General features: G+C 55.8%; 3 protein-coding genes across 5 annotated transcripts in view; 1 reads left to right on the forward strand and 2 right to left on the reverse strand.

Annotated features, from left to right (window-relative positions):
- DCTN1 (dynactin subunit 1) overlaps nucleotides 1-25,606 on the reverse strand; it is a 125,793-nt gene that overhangs the window by 37,167 nt on the left and 63,020 nt on the right. The window contains exon 1 of one of the 3 annotated variants that reach the window (XM_083367466.1): nucleotides 8,277-8,296. The exons of 1 other annotated variant lie outside the window; for it this stretch is intronic. The gene's annotated coding sequence lies outside the window, so the exon portion shown is untranslated. Of the gene's footprint in view, nucleotides 1-6,209; nucleotides 6,320-8,276; nucleotides 8,297-25,606 lie in introns of those variants that run through there. One more of the 3 variants, XM_083367465.1, reaches the window with a different exon arrangement.
- On the forward strand, nucleotides 870-11,400 carry LOC310643051 (uncharacterized protein; the record flags this gene model as incomplete). Its single annotated transcript, XM_083367083.1, has 11 exons — nucleotides 870-1,008; nucleotides 1,632-1,740; nucleotides 3,363-3,507; nucleotides 3,927-4,263; nucleotides 5,160-5,240; nucleotides 5,541-5,709; nucleotides 5,893-6,028; nucleotides 7,629-7,742; nucleotides 8,132-8,672; nucleotides 8,755-8,921; nucleotides 10,039-11,400. The coding sequence occupies 11 exons, from the start codon at nucleotides 870-872 to the stop codon at nucleotides 11,323-11,325; spliced, it is 3,225 nt and encodes a 1,074-aa protein (XP_083223209.1). The 3' UTR covers nucleotides 11,326-11,400.
- LOC310643270 (retinol dehydrogenase 12-like) lies at nucleotides 13,809-19,545 on the reverse strand. Its single transcript, XM_083367511.1, has 6 exons — nucleotides 19,362-19,545; nucleotides 17,351-17,590; nucleotides 17,054-17,143; nucleotides 15,492-15,683; nucleotides 14,611-14,717; nucleotides 13,809-14,335 (listed from the first exon to the last, which is right to left on the reverse strand). Exons 1-6 carry the CDS (start codon nucleotides 19,516-19,518, stop codon nucleotides 14,108-14,110), a joined length of 1,014 nt encoding a protein of 337 aa, XP_083223637.1. The 5' UTR covers nucleotides 19,519-19,545; the 3' UTR covers nucleotides 13,809-14,107.

Genomic DNA, 25,606 nt, shown 5'->3' on the forward strand with positions numbered 1-25,606 from the left:
CAGCCTTGAGGAGGTAAATGCAGCTGGGCACCCCCTTGGGGAAGTGGGGCTGGGCTTAGTGCCACGGGTGCTTGAGACATTTGACCTCTGCACCACCATCCAGCCCCCCCCCCCGGCATGGCTTGAGAGGAACAGTGAGGCTCCTCCAGTGGACCATGCCTTGGCACTTGCCCCGGTCCCTCAGATCTGTCCCACTCCTGCCCAGGCCCCCATAGGCACCCTTGACCCGAACCACGTAGCTGGCCATGCCCAGCCAGTAGGCCACGCCCCCCAGGGCAACCGCAGTGCTGATGCAGCCCTCAATGAAATGGAGTTTGACACCCCTGCTCTAGCTGGAGCGATGGGGGACGACACACGGACCTCCAGGCCCCGCAGGACTCGGCTCCTCTCCCTCCGCAAGGAGCAGGGCTCTCTCAAAGGGCGCCCAGAGAAGCCCACGGTGAGCAGGTTCCACCGGGCCTCACTCCGGCTTACCGAGATGCTTCTGAGAGTCTCTCCGGGATAAGTCTTGAAGACTCTGAGATCAGCGAGATCACGGGCCCTCTGCCTTCCTTATACAAGAATTAATCCACGATCGTGACTATTAATGACTCCATAGAAAACTAGGTTGAATTCAGATTAAAATGAGGGCATAATTTGTCTTCTCCAAAATGCCTGTGCTGTACACCACTTTCTCAAGAACTCTGTACAAAAAGGAGCGCTGACGATAGGCAATTTGGCAAAATCCTCTGGGCCATTTTATCACGGAAGGAAGACCCACCGGCCATTCCTTGGGTCCTCCTGGCCAACCTCCACACGGGCAGGGGTCGGGAGACCACCCTGAGGGCTTGACAATCCTAAGCCAAAAGCTGCTCCATTCATTGGAACAGATGCTCTGCGTGGCCCCCGTGGAAAGCAACGTTCACGCCGGCAAAAGGCTGCGTGATTTTTATCCTGAAAACGCTTTGGAAGCCCTTCGCGCAGATCGTTCAGGGCGTCAAGCAGGCTGCAGTGGGCCCTCGATGCAAAGTATGCAACTGGAAATGCAAGGATGGGAGGCCACAAAGCAAGCTGCCCTTGCTGCCTCTGCAGCCACACTGCAAAACTAAGTCTCTCGACTGCTGGGAGCCTGCCTGGGTCCGCATCGCCCTGCTCCACACGACAAGCTTTTACAACGTTTAGCAGAACTGCGTCTTCAAAGAAAAAAGTAGGCAGAAGTTGGTAACCGCAAAAAGACAACATTTGGCAAAGCTTAACAGAATCGATACGGCTGTACAGAGAAGAACTGCAAGATTTGGTCCTAGTTAATACAACCATTTTGGCAAAGTGAAAAAACAAAGTCTTGCACAGGAAAGGAGGCAATTAGGAACGGAGTCCCCTTCACCCGGGCAAAAGGGCTACGAAGAAGCCCCAAGCAAAGCCAGGCTCTTGAGGTCTCTGGGAGGACGCCTTGCAGGGGGTGCGTGTCTGGAGCGGCAACTGCGGCAAAAGACGCAGCTAAGCTCCTCAGAGACGTGTGACACGAGAGTCGCAGGACGCCCCACCAGAGGCCTAATCCCACGGCACGAGTGTCCCCCGACCGCGACGGCAGACGGAGTCGGCTAACGTTCAAATCTAACTGTCGCAATTTGGGGCCATGCTCACCTTGTCAGAAAAGGTCTGGAAAACATCAGCCCACACCTGTCTGGTGACATTGCCGCCTGGGGAATTAGGAGGTTCAGCTCCAGCCCTTCCCCCCCAATTTGTTCACATCCGTACTAGGTAAGCAGGGGAATATTTGGCCGTGACTAGGAAGGTGCATTTCTAGGTGAGACGTGTGGGATACAAATCTAATAAAATAAAATAAATGAGGTGCCCTGAACCTCTCCAGCATTTTGTCCTTCAGTCCAAGGAAAAAACATCTGCCTTTCGTGCCAAGAAAACTGGGGGGAAAGGGGGGGGACTTTCATGGCAGCCTCATGGAAGAAAAGCAGGAGCCTCAGACCAAAATGGCTTCATCACCAATAGCAGCATCTCGGTTAAAACTGGCTGACTTTGGGAGGCTGGTTTTTCTTCCTTTTACATCTTTCTATTTTACTGCAAGATATTTGGAGACTTTTTACAACTGAGTAGCATATAGGTTGCAGAAATAAATATTATGGAAGACTCCCTCCAAAACCTAGATTAGCTTTGACATTATTATCCTTCTGGAAGCTGTAAAAAATTTTTTTGGAGAAAATACTGCTTACGCATTGATATTCCTCTAAGTTATTTTCATTTTTGTAATTGACATACTGTTTTTAACTATCATTATGCATCACTGGGAATTGTTTGACTGTGGCAGTTTAGAAAATTAGTACATGAATGACCCACCTCCACGCTCCTAAATCAAGAGGTCAAGATGAAAGAATCCCCGGACGCTACAGAGACCATTACAGACCCTGGAGCACATATAGGAACTCCTCTGTGCCTTCCTGAGAAATGACTTGGCTTCCGTTGACAGGCCTTTTTTTTTTTTTTTTTAAATGTTATTTTCAGAATTCTGACCTTGCAGGGTGGGGAGGGAATAACTTTGCACCATGGTACCCAGAAGCCATGACATCTCGCGGGAAACCTTCAGGGCTAAAGTCTTTCTGGATCCGGTTAAGTCAGGAGTGTCAAACTCAATTTCATTGAGGGCCGCATCAGCACTGCGGTTGCCCTCAGGGGGGCGGGTGGGTGTGGCCAGGGTGGGCGTGGCCTACTGGGTGGGCGTGGCTAGAGTGCGTATGGCCTACTGGGTGGGCGTGGCCAGCTCTACATTGTTGGCATCAAGGGTGCCTATGGGGGCCTGGGCAGGAGTGGGACAGATCTGAGGGTCTCTGGGCCAGGGCCAAGGCAGTGGGGGCCGTTCCCTCCCTGTTTCCAGGATGGCTTCGCGGGCGTCATAAAACCACTTCGCGGGCCTCATAAAACCACTTCGCGGGCCGGATCTGGCCCCCGGGCCTTGTGTTTGACCTGTCTGGGTTAAGTCGTCCTCTCTGAACAGCCGGCTACTCCAAGAGTCAGCTACGGTTTCATGCGTTCTCTCTGCCTTAGCACAATGACATTATCCATCTAAGCCAAAGGTGATCCACAACAGGGGGACGAAGGAAGCACCACTGAATCAGGATACCAATAGATCAAATGCGGAAAGTATTTAAGAAAACACTTGCGCAGGAGAGGCCCGGCAGCTGACTGGACAGAAAGCCGCCTCTGTTCCTGGCCCCGGCTGGATCCAGCCGCCATCGGAGCCCCCCACCTGCCTCGAGCGCATCTCAGAGAGGGAGACAGACACCCCCCCCAGGAAACGGCAGGGGAGTGGAAGACCACCTTGCCCGGTTTTCCAGAGTGCGGAGATAAAGTTTCCCCCTGGCATCTCCCAGGGTAAAGAAGGCGCTGCGAGTAGGGAAGGATGAAGAGCCGGCGAGCAGAGCGGCTCCTCGCAACGTCTTTGGGCAAGTGAGACAAGCCGTCTTTGTGGGCCGAGGTCACCCACAGATGGCACCGACAGACGATGGTCTCCAGCAGGTTTGGAGCCCTAAGGAAGACACAGCCTCCTTGCTCAACCCACGGATGGCCCCCTCAGAGGGTTTATATATTTCGCTTCCTAACCCCTTCTGGGAAGATTTGTCAGTTGCTTTTCAGCCATGAGGAACCTTTGGATCGACAGGTTGGACAGCACCAGGGAAGCTTCCTTCAATCCCTCACTGGAAGTAAGTTTTAAGTGCTTAGGGTGGAAAAATTGAGGGTGATTAAAACTTTTGAGTTTGGAAAGTTACAAACTAAAGGTCCAAATAAATTTGAAATGTTGGCGGTGTGGCTAGTTCTCGGGCCCCTCAGGATGGCTCGAGTTTACACGGCTGTTCCGCACCCTACGCCAGTTTGCTTCCAGGTGCAATTCAAGGTGTGGGTTACCAGCTTTAAAGCCCTTCCTGGCATCGGCCCAGGCTATCCAAAGAACCCCTCACCCCAATGGGATTGGCCCACTCCACCTGTGCCGGCAGAGGGGGCAGGCCGCAGACCCCGTCGGTCAAGGGATTTCAGTTGGCGGAGAAGAGCTTCCTCTGCCCTCTGGAATATGGTGTCCCCTCCCCCCGGTGCCCTTGAGGCCCTTGAGGCCAGCCCCGATCAGGGCACCCGGCTCCAAAGGGGAGACCTGCACCCACCCGGCTGAGCTTCTGTCAGGGCCTGAAGGCCTGGTCCTGCCAGTTGGCCTGGTCCCCCAACGGGGGGGGGGCATTCTGGGGGCAGCTATTGGATTAAGAAAAGAACCCACCTATCCAGGTGTGCCTTGCGTTCCCCTCCTCCACCTCCCTGAACTGCACCTACTTCATGGTTGTTATTTATTCTTTAATCCCTTTCATGTCTACCAGTTTTAATGCTTGCAGGCCGGCCAGAGTTACCTCCAGGTGAGATGAGCGGCATGCATATAAATACATGCACAAAGAGTTTGAAATTATAAAGAATCCTTCCTGTGGGAAAATGTTTTTGTTTTGAATTTAAAACAATAATAGGATTTTAAAAAATGGACACTCGAGGGAACCGGAGGGAAGTAAATACTGCCATTAAAGGAGAGGAACACATAAATTCCACTTACAGATGAAATAAAATTTTCTAACACTGGATATATTGAAGGATGTTTTTTGAACAAACAGTAGACCCGGGAGTTAATTTTAATAGTGTCAACAGAGACATCTGCACAGAGATGTTTCTAAAAGATGTTACGGAAGAGAAATAAGTTTTACCTAACAAGGCTGAATTTTTCAAATGACGCGGAAAAAGATGTTCAAAGAAAGTGGCTTGAACCGTCTTTAGAAGCTCTTTGCTGACCGGCCCAGAGGGATGCTGGCCTGGGAATGGTGTGGGAGCCACACCCAGCCATTCAACTCCCCTTGAAAGGTATTCTCATTAACAGCTTTCCCAAAAATTGGTGCTCAAAAGCTTTTATATATGAATTCCTTCAATTCCCATTTGTCATCCAAGATTTTACTAGCTAATGATCCATCAATCCTCCCGAAGGCGCTTCTCTTGCCCCCCCCCAAGTGTTCCCAAACTCCAGGCCCAGCCAGGCTCTCCCCAAAGGGGAAACTGGAGCCCACCAGGCTTTAGGACCCTGAAGGCATTATGGTCGGGGCGTCTGCGCTCTGGCAAATGCCACCATTTCCCAATTTCGGGAGCAGGTGAGCCCCCTTCTCCGGAGAGGAGAGCAGGGCGGCTGCAGCAGCAGCAGCAGCAAGGGGGCCTGGCGCAGGGGCTGGGCGGTACCCTTCGCCCATTTTTCTGCCTTGTTTTTTCAGCGACAGCCAGAGCGGCTGGCAGAAAGGAAACCGAGAGAGGGAGGATGTTCTCTGCTGAAGGGTAACCATAGCAACGCGGAGAGGACCGAGGAGGATGCTGGCTGAGCACCAGGTGAGCTGCTTTTGGTGCAGGGTGGTCCCCTCCGGGCGGGTCGGCCCACTCCATCCCTGGGGGAGGGTGTCCGTGGCTTCCTCGGTTCTCCCTCCCTTTTACCCTCACCAGAGGCACCCCCGGGAGCCCCCAAGCCTCCTCCCATCCTTCAGCCCTGCCGTCCGTCCGTCACCTGCTCTCCACCTGCCCTGCCTTTCTCTCACTGCGGGACCCAAAGCGCCCAAAGAAGGAAACGGCCTCTCTCTTCCGTCCCCTTCGGACTGGACACCCCAGCCCACTTGGGCTCCTTGAGGGGCTGGAAGCCACCAAGCCCGCCTGCGGGTGGGGGCAGATGGGGGAAGGCCACTGGCAACCACAAGGCAGAAAATTTAGGAGCAGTTGCTCTGCAGGGCTGCCTTGTCTGGATCAGGCTGCTAGTGGAGTTACTACTCTCCCTTTGACCCGATGGGCTAAAGAAAAAAAAAGCTACAGCAGGGCATCAAGAGCTTTCCGTGCTGCTCCCAGCTATGACCCCATAAATGGGAGACACAAGGACCCTCGCTCAGGGAGATCTCCATTTGAAAGCCACGGGCTGGAAGGGGCGCCACGGAGTCCTCTCTCCTGCCCGTCAATGCCTGCAGCGCAGCTCAGGACCGATCGTGTAGGAATTCACAGCCACAGAGGCTTATTCAGCTATGAGTAAACAAGCCCTACCTTAACATGGCCAGAGCTAAGATAAATGCTTTGGTAACACCGTCTTCAAATCCCACTTGAAATTTAACTGTTTTTATTTATACGTGGAATGTTGGGGTTTCCGATGTATTGAAAACCAAGATACAAACCTAGCAATCATCAACCAGTTGGGGGAGGGGTGGTGGCATGGAAGCCCTTTTGTCTTTCCCAGGGAATCAGCGCAGAACCTGCAGGGGCATTCAAGGAAGAAAAATGGCTACTTTGACAGCAGCCCAGTGTGTTTTTCTCCTGTGACTGACATGCATTCTTACTTAGCACCTGAAAGAGAAGCTGCTTAGATCAGGGGCCATCAAACGTGGCCCTTTTATGACTTGTGGACTTCAACTCCCACAATTCCTCAGGCCCGCGTGAGCTGCCAGATAACAAGTTTTCTGCTCTCGCTCCAACTGGATAATGACCTCCCTCGTTTGACTTATTTATTTCCCTCCTTTATTACTTTTACAAATAACTGTAGGCGGTTAACAAATCCAGACCCTAGTTTCCTCACAACCACCAGCCTATGAAGTGGATTGAGGGAGGGGGGGAGGAGAAAAAGAGACCGGTTTCATGGCCAAGACAGAACTTGAACTCACAGTCACCCACTTTATAGCCTGGTGCCTTAACCATTATGCAAAACTAGCTCTTAGCAGGTGTCAACAGCCTGCTAGATCTTTCCTCCTCATTAACGAGTAACCTTCCCTTGCTGATGCCTAAACTAAGCTACTCCAGGAGTGGAGGGGGAACAGAGAGAGGGGGAGAGAGGAAGAGTGGGTGTAGGGTTATAAAGCTTCCTCAATGAAAGTAACCCCTTCACGAGTCAAATTTTGGAGACCATCCCCAGCACTCACATTCACTGTGGCAGATTGGGGAAAGACACCCCCCCCCCAGGAAATTAACAGGGAAAATGTTAATAAACACGATCCAGTTTATTTGGTCATGGCGCCATTTTCAATATCCTCCTGTTTTGGTATCAGTCCTGCAAATTCTAAATTATCCAGCAACACAAGAATTTCTGAAAATCTTGTAAAACGCAACATCACGTGACTGCGTTAACCTTTCCAACAGTTCTAGTCGCTTTTGTTGGCCCAATCTTGTCTCATTGTTAGGTGTGGCATCACACAATCAGCATTTGTGACCTCCTTCCGTCTTTCCCTTTGGCTTGTCAGAAGTGAGCAATGAAATTTGCCAACGGCACGGGACGCTGTGGGCGTTGCAACTGCACGGTTGCACGGGAACGCTGTAACGGCTGCAACTTTGAGGCTAGAGACTAAGCGCAGAGTTCGTCTCCTTGTTCAGTGACGCCATAACTTTGGACGTCACTGAACAAACAGTCATTACCGGAGGAGTTCCTGTATTACAATGTGAGCCTGAAGTTTCCCGTCTCCACAGCACTCACGTTCTGACATAATTATTACTTCGTTAACTTTACATGCCCCCCCCCGACTGCCAGCAACTCTGACTTAAACTTATAATCCCGCCAGCCCGCCCAGCTCATCACGGCCTCTCATCCGCCTCTTCCGCCCTTCCAGTGGGCTGAAAGGGTACATAAACCTCCAGGCAGATCGACCGGGGAGCATCCAGAGGAAATAAATGCTCTGCTGCTGCGTTATTACGCCCTTCCTAGACCCCACTGGGACGGCCAGGTCCGGTTCCGGGCCTCCCAGGGCCAAAAGGAGGGAGAGGAGGGGGGCGAGGGGGTCTGGGCTCCCCGAGGGGGGGGCGACCGACGGACGGACGGACGGACGGCTGCAGGGGGAGGGGGCAACGGAGGGGGGGAGGGAGGTCCCCAGAGCCCCAACCGTTGCTCGAGCGGGGGGGGGGCGGCTCCTCTAAGTCCCCCCTCCCCAAAGGGAAGAAGCGAAGGCGTCTCCCCGGGCGTTCCCCTCCACGACAGCCTGGCCAGGTAGGCCGGCCGGGGAGAGCGCGACGGGCCCAAGCAAGGGGGGCCCCGCCCAGCCGCTTCTCTCTCTCTCTCGCCCCGCAGGAGCCAGCCGGACCCCGCCGCCAGCCCTCGGAACCGCCGGCCCGCTAGCCCACCCGGGCGCCGCCCGCCCCGTCGCCGCCGCAAAGCAGCCCTCGGCTTCCCGGGCCGGCCCCAGCAGGGACGGGCCGCCTCGCTCCCCCGGCCTCCGCCCGCACAGCCCTGCCCGCTGGGCCTCGCCGCCTCTCTCGCCTACCCGCCGCCGCCGCCGCTTCCTCCGCCTCGGCGAAGCCCCCGGCCGCCGCTGCCCCTCCGCCGCCGGTCGCGCGGCCCTCGCTCTTCAGGCGCCGCGGGCAGCCCCGGACGAGGACCCCCCCTCCCGCGCAGGCGCGGCGGGGACGGCGGCGCTTCCGGCGGGCGCCCCCTGGCGGCCGGAAGCGCGGCGGTGCGGCGGGGCGTTCGGGCGGGCGGCGGTCTGGGCCGCGAGCGGGAGCCGCCGGGATGCCGCGGAGGAAGGCGGCGCGGGCGCTGCGGGAGCTCTGCCTGGAGAACGTGGCCGCCAACATGCAGGCGCTCTGGGCCAAGGACTACGTCGAGCGCTCCCTGGACGAGCAGCGCTTCCGCTACCTGCTGGGGCCCTTCGACGGGCTGGGTGAGGCGGCGGGCGGGCGGGCGGGGGGGCATCTCCGCGCTCTCCGGCCCCGCCCGGGCTGACCCTCCTCTCTCCCCCGCAGCCGGCTGCCTGGTGCGGGAGCTGATCGACGTGCTGGGCAGCAAGCGTGGCGTGACGCGGCCGGTGCTGCACTTGCTGCTGGTGCCGCAGCTGACGGAGCTGGAGCTGGGCCGCTGCTCCCAGCTGGTGACGCGGGAGGTGGCGCAGATGATCTCCAGCCGCTGCAAGGTGGGCGGGGGGGGTCCCGAGGCCGTCCTCCCTGGGCTCCTCTTCCAGCAGCCCTCCGGCCTCCCTCCTCCGCAGGCGCCTTTCTCTGGCTTGGCGCGGCGATGCCCCCTTCCAGTCCTGGCACCTCTTGGACCGAATACAGCGTGGCGGGAATTGGAGGGTTTAGCCCAGCCGCTTCTGTGAGACGCTCGGCCCTTCCTCGTCTCTGTCCCCGGCCAGAGCTCTGCCCGACAATTGCGACGGTTGAGCCGATCAAAGCAAAGAGTTCGGGATAAAATGAGGCTTTTTGGATTGATCTACGTCCCGTCGCCCACCCGCGCGACTCTAGGCTCCGTACAGGGGTTAAAACGCAAAATACCGACAAACGACCTGCCGGGATCCAAGATTGTAACCCGATGGGGGAAGCGGTGGGGAAGAGAGGTACCCCGCTGACTCTCGCCTCGAGATCTAGGCAGGATGAGGCCGGGAGTCTGTAAAATCTGCCCCTCTCGCTCGACGTGCTTCAAGGCCGTTTCTGGGAAGGAGAGGCAGTTTTTCAGAGGTGGCCGCTTCCTGGTTGTCCTCCGGTTTCCTTGCAGCCAGACGGGATCCCACTGAAGCACAGACAGAAAAGGTTCCGAGGAGAGGATTCACTGAAGGCAAAATTCAAAATAGGCCCGTGATTTATTTAAAGCAGAGGTGGGGAAGCCTGCAGACCGCTGTTGGCTCTAGACTTCTGGGATTTGTAGTCCACGAGTCATAATTTCCCCACCCCTGACTTAAGGATTTACGTACTATCTTTCAAAACAGGGTGTCCAAAGCTACCTATAGCTAGTATCGTAAAAAACATTTAAAACCAGTATCTACAAGTTTAAATTTAAAACGCTAATAAGATTGGTGAAAGGTAAAACGTAATTTTAAACGCTTATTCTTTAATTTTAAAATTAATTAAAATTTTAAAATCCGTTAACAGTCAGGTACCAAAATTAAAATCGGGAATCGAGTGTCCCAGGAGAATTAAAGTGTCTGCCTGGTGTTGAAAAAGCCGGGCGGGCCAACGTTGAGCCCAGCTTGCCCTGAGCGCGAGCCGTGTTTCCTGACTTACACAGCCGCCTTTTTCTTTCCCTCCCTGGGACAGAACCTGTCCCTGCTGTATCTCCAGCGCTGCAGCCGGATCCCCAGCGATGCTCTGGTGGACCTGATAGAGAGCTTGCCTTCGCTCAAGAAGCTGGACCTGTCGGACACCCAGTGCAACACCCAGGTCTTGTCCGCCGTGGGCTCCACCTGTCGGCATCTCTGCGAGCTGAACCTTTCCGACTGCAAGCGGCTCTCTGCGGAGTCCCTCTTCCACCTGGCCTACGACGTCACGGCCGGCTCCTTCTCTTGCCAGGGCCTGCAGGTGCTGTCGGTGGATGGCTTGGAGCCCAGTGGCAGAAGCCGGGACCTGGTCTGGGCCTTGGCCTTTGTTCTGCTGGCCCTTCCCAGTCTCCGATTCGTGGAGAACGAGTTTGTTTCTGAGGCTCTGCACGAGATCCTCGGCCAGCAGTTCGCGGCTGCCCAGGTCGACCCCCAGTTCCCCTCCCTGGAGGAGCTGGCCCGGCGCAGGATGGCCCTGCGCCCAGACCAGGCCGCCTCCAGGCTGACGCTGCCTCTCAAGGAGCTCCTGGAGGTGGAGGAGACTTTCTTGCCCACCGTTTGTGCCGTCTGCCCACACTTGACCAAAGCCATCGTCCTTCTGGACGATGGCTCTGCCTTGAGCCCCGCCTTCTACACCTGGCACACCCTCTCCGACCTGACCTTGGACTGCAGCAGACCCAGGAACCTGGCGGAGCTCCTGCCGGTGGTGGCTATCATCGGCGCCCAGATGCATTCCCTCTCCGTCGACGGCTTCTACGTCAGGGACGAATTGTCTTTCCACACGCTGCTCAACCGCTGCCCGAATCTCCAGAAATTCAGCGCCAGCATCTTCCTCTCCTTGAGGGGCCAGGGGAGGCCACCCGCCGAGCAGGATGCTGTTTTGGGGCCCCCCGGCTTCTCCCACCTGTCCGAATTTACCTTGAGCCTTTGCCATTTGCACACCTCCGCGCCTTCCCAGCCTATTCCAAGATTGAGAGCAAACCTGGTGTCCGTCCTCCAGAACTCCCCCTGCTTGCAGAGCGTGGAGCTGTTCTACCTGCCTTTCTGCCTGGACGAGGTGTTCGAGAAGGTGCTGGAGCCCCGGGGCGCTGCTCTGGTGCACCTCAGCTACCTTTCTCTGCTCCAGTGCCAGGTGTCCAGCAGCACCATCCATCTGCTGCTGGCTGCAGACAACCAGCTGAGTTCCCTCCACTTGGACAAATGCCCAGACATCTACCGGAGCCACTATGACGAGCTTCTCCGAAAAGTCAGCCGGGAAGGCCTTGACCTTCATATCGAGTGGCAGTGAAAGCCTGGAAAATCAGCTTTGTCTACACTGAGGCCAAAGTAGAGGAGCCTCTGTTAATAAAGTTTGTATTCTCTCCCCCAGTCTGTCTGGCTTCTGTCGGCACCTGGGCGCGGATGCGGGTGGCCTTTGTGGGTGCGACTCGGGGGCTGGTCGGAGGGGAGGTGCCTTAGCAACAGTGGAGTTGCTGTTTCGCATCCTCCAAGAAACCAGTCCAGGGCGAGGCATTTCCCGTCTGGCCCCTTGTTCTCGCCTGGGCAGGTGGGTGCCCCGAAGGCTCTCCGCAGGGCAGGTGCTCAGGAGCCTCCCTCTCAGGAAGCGGTTCTCACGTGTCGGTGCAGGTCTCTGCAGGGTGGTGACACGCTTGCCGGTTCCTTGGCCGGGAGCAGACACCAAATGGGGAGCCTTCCCCGTTGCCTCTGGTGGGAGCTCAGGTGGAGGGGCTGAGAGATCCAGAAAAACCTGGCCGTGATGGAGGCCTTCCTCCCAAGGGTGGCTTAAACTGGAAACTGGGACCAATACCTCGACACCTGATTGATTTGTGAGCAGTTACAGTCCCGAAGCTATTAAGCAAAGGACTGGAGAGAGGTCAAGTTACAAGTCCTCTTTGTCAACTTAAACCAGTCATCGCTTCCGTGTTACTGCCTACTTCATAACAACAATTCAGAGCATTTACTAGGATATTTATGTGCCACCCATCTCATCTAGAGGCCGCTCTCTAATTGATAAGGCTAACCTGCTGATTGGCTTAATTTCGTGTGTATATTGGAAATTAGAGATGGTGCAATACAGCATTTACAGAAAAGCTGTAGAATCTGCAACTCAGCTACTATTTGTACTCAGACGATACGTGGGAAACCTTGATGCCCTCAGTAGCCGGTCTGGGTTCCTGCCATTCGTACTTTCACTTCTCTCGGTAGACGTGGAGGTGGACTCCAGGCACCTGGTGGATTTTTTGGCTGAATTGATAATACAGCTTGTTGAATTAATTGTCTTAAATTTACAAGACTTGCTTATTAAAACTCCTAAATATTGAGTTTCAGATTAAATCCCCACCCCAATTTTTCCGACAAAAGAGAACCAGAAAAACACGGGTGACTTGGAGACCGCCTCGATCTTTACGCCGGTGTGCTTTGTGAAGGACGTCAGCCTGTCACTGAGGCCTTCGGCTGTTCCCCCAAATCAAACGGGAGAGCGAGGAAAGTCGAGAAGGGCTGTATTGTTTCCAGCAACGGCCCCCGAAACCCTGCCAAGAAACGGAGCTGGCCGCCCTGCCCGGGCGCCCTCTTCCTGGCGGCGGTGTGAGGTTCCTCCTGAGGAGCGAGCGGGGAGCTCTTTTCCCTGGAGGGTCTCCAAAAGATGGACCTGAATCTCCGCCACCCAGCCGGCTTCCTGCCTTCCTGGGCTTTCAAGAGGAATAAGGGGCTTGGGTGCCACCGAAGATGATCTGATGATCTGCCTAGCCGGCTTCTCGGCCTCCAGCCCCACCCCCACCCCAGAGCTGTGCGCACACACAGGCTTTCAAAGTCCCCTAGGCAGGTTGGGCGGGGGCAGAGGACTCACCTGGCCTAGGCCGATTGGCTTTATCTCATCCTGACACTAATAGCTTATTGGCACTATTGCAGCAGCTTTTGTTCTCTCTCTCTCTCGCTGGCTAATTTAGAATTTGCCTCCCGGACCGCCCCAAAAGTTAAAGAGGTAGCCCTGGGATAATTAAAATTAATGGAGAGTTTATAAACAAAGGGTAAGGCTTCTCTGGAACCTCCAGCCGTCAGCCAAAGTAATGGAGGACCTGCTCACAAAAGGGTTGCCTTCCTGGGGGGAATCCCACTTCTCTCCCTGGCCTGGAGAAGATTTACCCCAAGGAAATCGGAGGCTCTGCCAGCCTTAGGGTGGACTCCGGTTCCCAGAATTCCCTGGCCAGCAGGAGGCTTGAAGCTCGCCTCTGTTAACAGTGTTGAGGTCAAAAAGGGGGGGTTGGTTTGCCACTTGTGCTCCGCTTAGGAGAAGCCGGCTGATTTCAGCCCCCTCCCTCCCTGGGGCCAATCAGGGCAGCTACGTGGCTGGCTTGGCAATGCTCTCCTGCTAGAGCCTGAGAGAGAGACGGCCGTTTTGAGTGGGGGGGAGGCACATTTGGGACCTTGTCTCGGAAGCTGTTGCAAAATGATTCCCCTGCAGGGAGCGAGCTGCGTCCCAAAACACGCCCTGCAAGCTTCCCACCGACCTTCTGGACTCTCGAGAGGGGGAGAGTTTGCTTTCCGCTTTGCTTTGTTTACAGCAGTGAACTCACTACAGACCAGAGTGCAAAGCAAACTTGGTTATTCTATTTCAGCAAGAAGGTCCACAGTCCACTCTTCCCTTGTAATCGACGAGAATCGCACGGCAGAACGTGGGCCGCAGAGCAAAAGGGCTGCAAAGGCATCGCTGGAGACTCTGGTGAGGAGAGAGAGGCGGTGCTGGGGCTGAGGAGAGCCTCAGAGCCTCAGGAAGTTCTGACCAGCTTCCAGAGAAACTTAACCTGTCACGCAAACAGCCTGGGAGAGAGAGATTCAAAGCTTTCACGCAGACCCGCCCCCCCCCCCGAAACTGGAACAGAGGGCTGGAGGGCCCCCGGGAGACCTCAAGGTCCTTAATTCAGAGCACGAGAGAAAATCCAGGGTGAATTTTGTGAAGTTAAAGGGCTTGGCAACTTTGCAGGAAAGTGTTCTTGGAAGGGGACTCAGAGATCCATGTTGCTGGGCAGCAGCTTTTCTACCACCCTGGCCAGAAAAGACGAAGCAGCCCCCTAACGTTCCCTTCCCGGAGGGCCCGAGACCACCTGGTGGCTTCCCGCCGTCTTGAGGCCCGTGGCCACCTCCAGCGCATCCCAGAGGCTCTGGCCGAGGCCCGGGTCCTGCGCGAGGGCTTGAGGCAGCACCAGGGCGCAGTTGCTGTCAAAGTACTTGCCGGAAATCCCCTCCACCTCTGGGGCGACTGCGCAGTAGAGGGTGCTGGTGGCTCCCTTTCGGGGGCTCTGGGGAGAGAGCAGGGAGGGCCCCTCAGAGCAGGCTTCGGGGGGGGCAGAGAAAGAGAGGCCCAGCAGTAGCCAAAGGAGAGCGAGAGTCCGGTTCTCCGGCCCCCCTTGAGCAGGCTCTCTGGACAGCCGTCGGGAGCTCTCGTCTCGTTCCCATGCCCCCCTCAAGCAATTCCCCACACCTCCCCCAGTCCCTTCCTCCCCCCCCCCCCCGGCCGCCTGCCCCTTCTTCACAGCAAGGTCTGCTGCTGGATCTGCTGCTTCAGAAGACTCACCTTCATGAAGGGGCTGCACAGCCTGTAGAGCAGGCGGCTGGCCCGGCCATAGTGGCGCAGGATCTCCGTCCGGACAATTCCTGGGCTGAGCACGTTGGCCAACACGCCTGCGGAGGAGACGCCCTGCCTGAGTGAATCCCGGCAAGAGGAGGCCGGAATGGGGGAGCAGCCCGTCTCTCGTCCAGCCCAAAAGAGGGGCAGTCCAACAGGGAAAGAGCCGCCAGGCAGCGCCTCGCAGAGCAGCAGTGAGCTGCAGGCCCGGCTGGTGGGAGCATCCCTCGGGTCCCTGATATTAAACTGGCCCCAGCCCCTCCCTGGTTGGAGTCCCTGCCGGACAGGAAGGGCTGCCAGGGAGCGAGGCAGGGCAGGGAGACTCTGAAAAGGGGTTCACAGAGCAACTCTCCTACGTGCCCCCCCCCCCGTGTGAAAGGGGCTGTGGATGAGAGCACCACCTGCCCCGTCCTATGGGAGCCAGTGCTGGACAGAAGCATAAAAGTGAGCTGAAGGTTGTGCGAATGGGGTTCCAGGGAAGACCACAGGGTCAGAAATGGCAGGCGGAAGGAACGTGGCCGGACCATCAGGAACGCGGAAGGGAACAAGGACATCTAGGAAGGAAGAGCAAACCCCTCGAGAGAAGGAGAAGCTCAAGGATGGTCAGGCTGGGAGGGCCGGTGGGAGCCTGGAAAAGAGCGAGGAGGACTTGGACAGGCCAAGCACGAAGGGCTGCCTGGCGGTGGAGAGCCTGCAGAGGGAGCAGGCTGGATCTCAACGGGTGCCCACACAGGTGTCATTTGCGCCTCAACTTTCCTCCTTTTGCTATTTCTCATTCTGTTTCTGGTTTTGCACAGCAACGGGGACCCCGCAGGAGGCCTGGTGGTTACCGGTGCCCTGGAGCCTCCTGGCCAGCTCCGTGTTGAAGGCGATGTTCATGAGCTTGGTGCAGTTGTAGGCCTGGCTGGCATTCTCGGTCCGTTCCTCCCCGGTCAGCCACTTCAGGTCCACCTTCCTGACACAGAAGTGCCGGAAGGAAGAGACGTTCACAATGCGCGCTGGAGCAGAGGCCACCATGGTACCTGCGCGGAGGATCAGCGAGGGGAACCAAAGCCCTGTGAAGCGCCAGCTCCCACCAGCTGTGGGGAGCCAACCCCAGCCCCCCCTTTCCACCCGCCTCTCTCTCTCTCTCTCCCGGCTCTTTCCCAGCCCCAAAGGCAGGCGAAGTTGTGGTTCCTCCTCTTCCTTGATCCATCCTCTTATTACCCATATTGTAGATAGTTGACAAGGTGCAACTGTATGGCGGCCCTCAATAATGGGTGACAGCCAGGACTTCTTTGAGACCCCAGCATGTATTTCTTTATATACTGCAGGTCCTTCTCTTAAAAACAACCTGGGCAGCTTACAACCAATAAAACGGTAAAAGCAACAGTAAAACTACTAATGGAAAAATCTGGTGCTCCGGCCTCTCTTCTCTAGCGCAGCCCCCCTTCCCCTCCCACCCTGCTCTCCTCCTGCCCCAACGCCTGGGGGAAGAGCCAGTCTGGAGTGCTCTCGGAGGGGCAGAAGCTTGGGGAGCTGTCAGATCCCGGAGGGGGGGGACGTTGTGCAAGGCAGGGGCTGTCAGGGCAAAGGCCAGCTTCCCAGGAGGCAGAGGACGGCAAGGGAAGGGGCCCGGAGCATGCCCACCCTATCTGCTCTGGTCCGATGGGCAGAGGCCCTTGGGGGGAGGCGCCCTGCAGCCGGCCTGGTTCCTGCTCTGCAGGGCTTTAAAGGAAATGAGTGGCACCTCCAACTGCACCCGGGGGAAAGCAGGAAGCCGGTACCGCTGGCACAAGAGGGGTGTCGTAAGAGTGAAGCCAGGGACGGCCAGCGCTCAGCAGGTTGCTAATTCTGGGCCAGTTTTAGCCCCCGGGTGATCTTCGAGGGCAGCCCACGTATGGCGCAACACCACAGAGGGATTTGTGTTGACCTTATTGGGGGCTGCATTTCCTGCTGCCCAGCCCTGCCTGGGTTTCGGTGATCTGCCTAAGTCGGGCTAGGCCCGGCGCTTTTTCTAGGTCCGCCCAGGTAGATCAGTGTTACCGCCTGGCTGTGCAGAGAGGGCGGTGAGAGTCCCTTTCTTTGCTTTCCTAATTATCCTCAGCGTTTGCCTCCTATCCTTCTGGTTCCGAGGAAGTCAAGTTTTCTTTGGCTCAGAAGCGATTTGGTGCCAGGGTGCATTTCCTTCACTTCTTTGCAACTTCCTGGTCCCTCATGACCCTCACCAAGGCTGTTTGCCCAGCCTCCTCCAGGAAGTGGCGCCATCACGATTGGAGAGCATTTGGGGGACCCCATCTTTCGAAGGGCCTGGTTCTGAGAGAGGAGCTGCCGGATTTAGAGGGTTTGAGGCGATGGGGCAGCCACGGAATCCACCCCCTCCAGCCTGCGTGCAGGAGAAGCTGGTCCTTACCAAGCAGCAGGTTGGTGAGCAGGAAGGGGCCCGAGACGTTGGTGGCGAACGTGAGCTCCAGGCCCTCGGCCGTGACGGCAAATGGCAGGCCTACACAGGAGAGAAGATGGAGGGCAGCTCAAGAGGGGGCAGGCTTTGGGTTGGGGTCTCTGGACTCCGGGCCACTGGCCTTGGAGAAGGGTCCGTCTCTTTCTCAGCCTTGGGCCCTCGGGGCGAAACTGAAGCTTCCGGGCCTCTGGCCTGCTCCCTCCTAACCCAGAGGGCAAGCAGAGGGCATGGCTGCCCGGTGCCCATTACCTGTGACACCCGCATTGTTCACCAGGATGTGCAGCTTGCTCTCTTCCTCCAGGAACTTCCTGGCAAAGTCACGGACGGAGGCCATGGAACTGATGTCCAGCAGACGAAGGTGCACCTGGGGGTTCCCCGTGGCTCTACGGATCTCCTCCACTGCAGCCTGGCCTTTGTCCCTGCAGCGGCAGGCCAGGATTGTCCGTGCGTTTCTGCGCGCCAGGTCAAGAGCGACGGCCTTGCCAATTCCTGCAAAGGACAAGCATCAAGAGCAGCTGCCCTGGGACCCCAAGGAAGCACCTGCCCACCCACCCCCTGCGGGCCAGACCGCCTGAGGCGGCCAGAAAGGCCGCTGGATTCTTGCAGCATGAGGAGGGCTGAGCGGCGTCTTGTGAACGTTGGGAACTGCAACTTCAACTGTGCTGTCTGTCTCTGCCAGGGACTTTGCACACTGAGCAGGTCCAAAGCAGATGGCACAATGGGCTGGTCAGTCCCACGCAGTCAGATGGAGGCAATATTGCAGATGCCAGCTGCAGCGGGGCCGTTCCTCACCACGGCCGAAAGGGGCCAGGACAGTTGGGCGCAGTCCTGCAAAGGGAAAGGCCTCTCGTGGTGATGGGGGGGAGTGAAAGGGGATCGCAGGTCCCTGGGGCCTGAAGGACTCCCCTCCAGCCAGTGGGCGCCTGAATCTGAGCCCTGAGGAGGGGCAGACTGCTCAGTTAAATGCCCTCCATGAGACCCCTGCACTGGCCAGGGCTGCCCCCCCCCAGGACTCCCTGCTCTTCAGCAGGCAGAGGCTGCCTCCTTGGCTGCCCTCATCTCCCTGTGGGCAGGGAGGCTGCAAGTAGCAATGGCCGGGTGGACTTCCCATCTTCCTCCAACAGAGAGAAAGACCATCATTTGCGCATAACGGCCCAATGGCCGATGACCAGGGGCGGAGCTGGCATTGGTGGGTGGTCTTCTGCCAAAGAAATGCTCTCCTCTGGAGGAGAGAATCGGGCTGACACCCTCCCTCCCCAAAGCCTGGAGACTTCCCTAATGTATAAGCAGATTATAACTGACAGTGTCCTAAAACAGGAGCCTTATTAAATATCAGACAGCAATAATGTCTCCGTAGTTAATTGTAATTGTTGGGAAATGAACCTTGTCTTAGTCCTCGTTATTCGTCCCTGGGGTGCAACTCATGGCACGCCACCCCTAAGGGGGGCAGTGGTCTGAAAGGAAGGGACCCGTTCCCGGCAAAAGGTGACTTGGCCCCAGGCTCTCCCCCCAGGTGCCTTTTGCCTTTTAGTGGGCAGCAGGAAGAGAAGGCCCGCCCCCTCCTTCCCCCAGCTAGTTCTAATCAGAAGGGGAGGAGGAGGAGGAGGAGGAGGAGGAGAGCCATTGTCTGGGGGGGGGCGGGAAATGAGTGATGGTCAAACAAGGTAATGCCAAGGTCTTCCCCCCCCCCAGGGCTCTCCCTCTGCCTTTCCCTGCTCAAACCCCCCTCGGGGACAGGAAGAGGCCCCTGGGGAACTGGTCCCAGTTCCCAAGGGCTGGGCACGGTCTTGTTCTCCTAAGCCCTAGCGGCTCCTTGGGCAGCCATCCCGGCTGGCGTTTCCTTTCTGCTGTCCCACAAGACGAGGGTCTCATCCTGCCCTCAGCCAAGCATGTTACAATCGGGGAGGGGGCAGCCTGGCTGACTGAACAGACCGGCCTCTTAAATTGCGCGCACACACCAACATCAAGACTGCTGCCTCAGGAATACTTGGAGCTGCTGGTCTGGGGGGGGGGGCGGCTCTTGCCTTGGAAAGTGGTCCTCTTTCCTCCCAGACCCGGCAGCCACCTGCAGCCAACGTGTCCGGACACACTAAACCAGTCGACTCATTTCCTGGGTTTCTTTATGAACGCTAACCGTACGTGGAGGCTTCATGCCGTGCACTGCATTACCAGGGAAAAAGCCAGAAACCCAAACCAGCCAGGACTGTGGAAGCGCATCTGCCTAAGACTCGAGCTGGTGTGGCTGAGGGGCCAGACTCACCGCTGCTGGCTCCAGTGACGATGGCCGTCTTGCCACTCAGGTCTACGGGACAAGCGTCAGCTCTCCAGCTTTGTCTTCTTCGTACCCACAGCAGCGCCAGGAGGGCCAAGGTGCAGATGAACCAGAGCGGGTGGGAGAGGAGAGCGGCCCCCTCCATCTCGGGCTCTTTCCAGGAGCAGCCCTGGACGATGGGTGCCGACCCAGAGGTCCGAGCTAAAGAAAGACCTCTGGTGTTCAGAAAGAGGAAGGCCCACAAAGTCTCTGGGCAGAGTCCACGCTCATTTCTTGGACAGAAGCCATCAGCGGAACTTTGGGAAGGCCAGCGGGACAAGGCAGGAGGAGGGGAGGGGGAGGAAGGGGGAGGAGTTGTTATTGTTATTTCTGGCCCAGGGTTAAAGCAGATTGCAAGGAGGCCTCCCAAGGAGGTAAGGTGCATTGCTAGGACCTTCCGCTAGCAAAGGGAGCATTTCTCCGTTTTGCCAAGTGGAGATGGTGAGACCAGCTCCTTGGAGAAAGGCAAGTCTGGGCAGAGAAGTCCAGGCTGGCTCAGAGAGTCCCAGACACGTGTCAAATCAGGGCTGGGTGACTTCTTAATACCATGTTTCCCCAAAAATAAACCCCACCCTGAAAAAAAGACCTACCCTGATTTGTGGGGGTGGGCCTAATATAAGCCCTACTCCAAAAATAAGCCCTAATTAGGACGCACTCCGTCCCACCTGGCTGCCGCAATGGGGCAGGAAGCCTTGCGACACATCGCATTGCTGCCGCAACGAGGGGGGAGGGGTGAAGCTGCTCCACGCACCCCGCACCCGCTTCCTTCAGCGCCCCCCTCCAGCCAGGCCATTCCTTGCTCCACCACTGGAAAACGGGAAGCGGAGGATGCAGAGCAGAGCAGAGCACTTGCTTGCCGCCCTGCATCGCTCCACATCTCCCTTCTCTGTTCTTGAAGTGGTAGCCCCGTTTCCTGCTGCTTCTCCTCCCAGTGCTACTATAGACCTTAGCGCACCACCACCCAGCTCCTTCTCCATCTTTCCGAAAGCAAAAAAATTCTTCGCTAACCTGCTTCGCAGCTCTGGCACATTTCTCTCCAGCTGCAGGCAAACGGAGTTTGCGGGACTAAAAAAATGTTCAGTCAGACCTTCCAACTCCTCGCGGGGAAAAAAACGATCAAGCCATGGGAGAGTTGGCAGAGGAGAAGATGGTGGCTGCCACCAGGCAGGCGATCTGTGGGGTGGAGTGTGAAGAAAGCCTTCCAGCGATGCACAGCAGGAGTGGGGCCTTTCACCATTACTCCACCCTGGCTCCGAAGTGGCGGAGCGGGACCAGGTCTACCCCGCCCATCCTCCATACGGTAGCGTGGCAGTCCGACTCGGGTGGGGAGTGAAAGGGAGCAAGGAATGGCCTGGCTGAGGCGGGTCCTGAAGGAAGCGGGCAGGGGCACATGAGGCAGCTCCACCCCTCCCCCACCTGCATTGCCTCGTTGTGGTGGCAGCAGTGTGATGTGTGCCATGTAGCTTCCTGCCGTGAGCAGCCACAGCAGAAGTGGGCCAGCAGCCATGCGGGCTCCTGCTGGATGGGGCTATCGGTGCCACCGCCACGAGGTGAGGCAGGTGTCACGAAAAATATAAGACACCGCCCGAAAAGAAGAGACAAAAGTAATATAAGACTGGGTCTTTACATCTGGGGAAACACAGTAGACAAAATGCAGCTCCTGGTGAAAACTGTGGCCCACCTTACGGGAGGAATCAATACGGCGAAGGGTGCACACCTGTTTATCTTAAATTTTTCTGATTTTCAGATTTTATAAGCCCTATAAAAAGGGGACACGGTGGCTCAGTGGGTTAGGACGCTGAGCTTGTCGATCAGATGGTCGGCAGTTTGGCGGGTCGAATGCCGAGGGCCGCGTAGCAGAGCGAGCGCCTGTTACTCGTCCCAGCTTCTGCCAACCTAGCAGTTCGAAAGCACGTAAAAATGCAAGTAGAAAAATAGGGACCGCTACGGTGGGAAAGGTAACGGCGTTCCGTGCGCCTTTGGCGTCTAGTCATGCCAGCCACATGACCACGGAGACGTCCTCGGACAAGCGTTGGCTCTTCGGCTTTGAAACGGAGATGAGCACCGGCCCCTAGAGTCGGAAACGACTAGCATGTATGTGCGGGGGAACCTTGACCTTTACCTTTAAGCCCTATAAAAGAAGATTGCAAATGTGTAGCAATACCAAAAGCCAACAGACAAAAACAAATTGCAGGAAGGGTTATGGGTCACAGTGGCGCTTCAGAAACCTTAAGCAACTTGGAGACTGGCTGCGCTTGAAAGACTTGGCAATTCGCCCGGTGGGTTGGGAAAGCGAGGCATTATTCCTTTGAGGAGTGGGCCAATGTAGAGGAAGAAGCCCACTTGCCTCACTCAGACCTAAAGTCCGGGATTTTGTGGCCAGAAACTCTTTGTTCACAGTGCAAATGACGGTTTCAGCCAAAATCTGAACAGGCGCCGGTAGAGATCAGAGGAGGAGCTGAAAACCTTCCCTGGTAACACTGCCAAAGCACATTCCAAGGCCGAGCTCTGGAGAAATGGAAGATAAAGGAAATTGCCGCACAGGGTTGCAGCAGCGAGGTGGTGAGGAGGAGGGGCTGGTCCAAGGCTGAGAGCACAGAGTGGCAACTTGTGGCAATTCCTATCTTTTGCAACCAGATAATTTACTTACTACAGGGCCATCACCAGAGGAAACTCTGGGCAGCAAGCAGAATAAAAACAGTAAACAGCGAGGGAATAAACAATGGTGAGAGTCCCACAAAGCTTCCAGATATCCCCCAGTCACCCACACCCCCCCGTGCAGACCCCCTGGCTGGGGCTTGGGGGAGCACCGGTGGGGCTCAGAGGGGGGTGCTCCAAATAAGAGAAGGGGGCATGGGGTCCCCCGTTTTTTCAGCCCTTGAGATGCCAAATCCATCATCGTGACTCTGTGGCTCCTAATTCCTAGGAGTTAGAGATAAGTGCCCTTAGTTCTAAATGTCTGTGGAGCTTCTTGGCCATCCGGGGTCCTGGTTGTCCTAAAGGGGCTTCTTTCTCAGGCGGCAACTGGATGTTTTCCTTTGAAGACATTTCGCTTCTCACCCAAGAAGCTTTTCCAGCTCCTTGGTGCTCTCATTTTACCTTTGATGTTAACGGGATATTTTTGAACTGCTTTGAACAGTTATTTATTTCGTAGGACATAGCAAAATGCAGCAGGGGACATAAAATTCACAGAGGGGCTTCAAAGATGAGCACGTTGTTCCTCTGCAGTTAGAAAGCCACAGCGCAGCATGGAGGGAGCCAGGGAGCCTGCCCGGTCTCCGCTTCAAGGACAGGAGACGAAAACGTCCCAGGGAAAGGAGGTCAAGGCAGAGCGGCAGAGCCAGACCTTGGGGGGGGGGGAACAGGACACGAGACTCTCCCAAGGGAAGCCAAAGCAGTCCTTCCTGGGTTGAAGGGAGGAAGGAGGGACTGCAGGCTCTGCCCCCAAAGCCCTTCGTCCTTGGAAGTGGGATCTGGGACAGGCGGGAGAGGCGCCATGTGCTCAGCTGCATGAAGAGAGGGACAGAATCAAGATCAATACCCCTTTACTAGGCCCACACTTGGAAGACGGCATCCGGTTTTTGTCGCCACTATGTAAGAAAGACGTTGAGACTCATGAAAGAGAGCAGAGAAGAGTCAAAATGATCTACTAGGAGCCTGGAGGCTGAAACAGTAAGAACATCAGTTGCAGAAAGTAGGTAGGTCCAGTCCAGGGGTGGGCAGCCTCGGCTCTTTTATGATTCGTGGACTTCAACTCCCAGAATTTCAGAGCCAGCCCTCTCAGGGATTCTGGGAGCTGAAGTCCACAAATCATAAAAGAGCCAAGGCTGCCTATCCCTGGTCTAGTCTAATGAAGAGAAGGACGAGAGGTGACATGATAGCAGTTTTTAAATATTTGAGGGGCTGCCACAAAGAAGAGGAGGGGGTCCACCTATTCTCCAAAGCACTGAGGAGAGATCCAGCCTAGAACCAAGGAGGAATTTTTTTTTTAATTCCATTTATATCCCGCCCTTCTCCGAAGACTCAGGGCGGCTTACAAGCTTAGCAGTAGCCTTCATTCTATGTATATGCCTGCTTATTAGGGCTTTCACACACACCCCAAGCGGCATTATTACAAAGTCAGCTTATTGCCCCCAACAATCTGACAGTGAGGACAATTAATCAGTGGAAAGGCTTTTGCCCCCACATGAGTTTGTAAGAAGTCGGGCAGCCTCTTGTCTGAGAGGTTATAGGGTCTCCTGCCTGAGAAGGGGGCTGGACTAGAAGACCCCCAAGGTCACCTCCAGCCATTATTCCGTGGTGTTCCGTTCTGCTCCCCCCAGCAGGGCCGGAGCTGGAGGGGGGGCGTCTTGAGGCAGAATGGGATCGCTCCAGGCCTGGCCAGGGGGTCTTCTGGGTGGCCTTGAGGCCAGTCGGGGGCCCCACACTCCTCTCAAAAGCTCACAAACAGCCTAAGCCCAACCGACTCATTTGGTCACTGCTGAAGTTACAGCTGGTCCTCCACGTACGAGCACAACTGAGTCCAAAATTTCCATTGCTAAGCAAGGCAGTCGCTAAGTGAGTTTTACCACCTTCCTTGCACAGTTGCTCGGTGAATCAACGTAGTTGTTAAGTTAGTAACTGTTGTGATTCCTTGCCAGCCAGTGGATCTGGCAGCTGAGTCTGAGGACTCAGAGGAGGAGGAGGAGGGGCCTGGAGTGACATCAGAGTCGAGGAAGGCTCTGAGGAGCTCCAAGACTGACAGTCTGACGAGAAGCCCGGCCAGGCTCCTCATCAGACTGTAAGTCTTGGAGCTGAGGCAGAGACACAGCTGTGCTGGGAGTGTGAGTTGGACGGTGATGACTCACAGCTGGGTGATATCCAGGATGCCCGGCAAGAGAAGCGAGTAGGACAGAGGAATGCAATGGGGCGGCTCCAAAGGCAAAGGAGCAGGCATTAGCAAAGCCTTGGCTGCATAATAAAAGGGGAGGTGTGGGAGGTGCTGGTTGCCAAAGGCAGCCGTTCCTGTTGAGGATTGCGTTTCTGTGGACTGTGTTTGCCTTGGACATTGACTCAGCTCTGTAAATAATAAAAGGGGTTTTGGTTTCTCCTGCGGTTCCTGCCTGCTGGATAGGCAGAGGAGCTTCTCCTTGTGCGCATAGGAATGACTCGCATGGGCTGGGAGAGAACAGTAACATGGTTATTAGGTGGACCTGGCTTCTCCGTTGACTTTGCTTGTCGCTTGATCCCCCAGGGACATGGCGACCACCATAAAGATGAGCCAGCTGCCGAGCATCCAAATTTTGATCATGTGACCACAGGGAGGCTGCAACGATTGCTACGGTAAGTGTGAAAAACAGTCATGTCACTTTTTTTAGTGCTGTGTTAACTTCGGTCACTAAACGAGTTATTAGAAGTCAAGAACTTTCTCGATTGGTAGATGTAAAGAGCGCTGGATCCTATGGGACGATCCTTAGCAAAGATCATCTCCATTCACACCAGTCCAGACTGGTCAGAAAATACACAGTCTCAGCGGATGAGCAAGCAGGCCTTAGAAGCCTCCCTCGGTCACGGATTCCGTCTTCCCCGCCCAAAGCTGGATCACCACTTTATGTTGCCTTTATTGATTTCAGAGCTGCATTTGATTTTATTTCTAGATCCAGGATGTGTGCAAATTGGGGGAAAAATACTGTAGATTCACACTGGCTCTATTAATATGCAAACTTTATGAAAATTCTGCATTCAAAGTTTAATGGCACCTAAGAAATTCCCGTCTGTAGGGCAGTTAGGCATCTTCTCCTCTGTGTTACTGGACCTGTAGATTATGTTGGGTGAAATCATCCTATACAGCATCCTCTAGTAAAAACACTGTGAGGTACCAACGACACGGTTGTCACCCCCACCAGCTCATTTTAAACAAGCTTTGTGTGGTGTATTGGTTAGCAGGAGGAAGGCCTTGTTTTCAGAAATTCTCGAGCTGTCAGCTAATTTAGAATTAACAGCTCAGACACTGAAGCAGGGGAACTTTATAGGATGGGAATAAGCAGCATGGTGTTTAATAAAACTCTCCCAATTAGTTACTAACCGCATCAGGGTCCTTCCCAGGTGGGCACACTGAGCCCAAACAGCAGACAGTCTCCAGAATTCCACTCACAAAGGGATTCTTTCACTGACCCTCCACAACCAGAGTTGCTGAGGTTGCATAAGGATGAGGC

The sequence above is a fragment of the Vipera ursinii genome (genome assembly GCF_947247035.1).
Source record: "Vipera ursinii genome assembly, chromosome: 7".
NCBI lineage: Eukaryota > Metazoa > Chordata > Lepidosauria > Squamata > Viperidae > Vipera > Vipera ursinii.

Bases quoted from the DNA above. Each gene is read 5' to 3' on its own strand.
- LOC310643270 (XM_083367511.1), bottom strand. From the start codon at position 19,518: ATGGAGGGGGCCGCTCTCCTCTCCCACCCGCTCTGGTTCATCTGCACC. The intron at 14,718-15,491 runs GTAACCACCAGG...TCTCCTCCGCAG, and splicing joins CAGGAGGCTCCAGGGCACCG to GCGTGTTGGCCAACGTGCTC. The intron at 14,336-14,610 runs GTGAGTCTTCTG...CTCTCTCCCCAG, and splicing joins TGTGCAGCCCCTTCATGAAG to AGCCCCCGAAAGGGAGCCAC.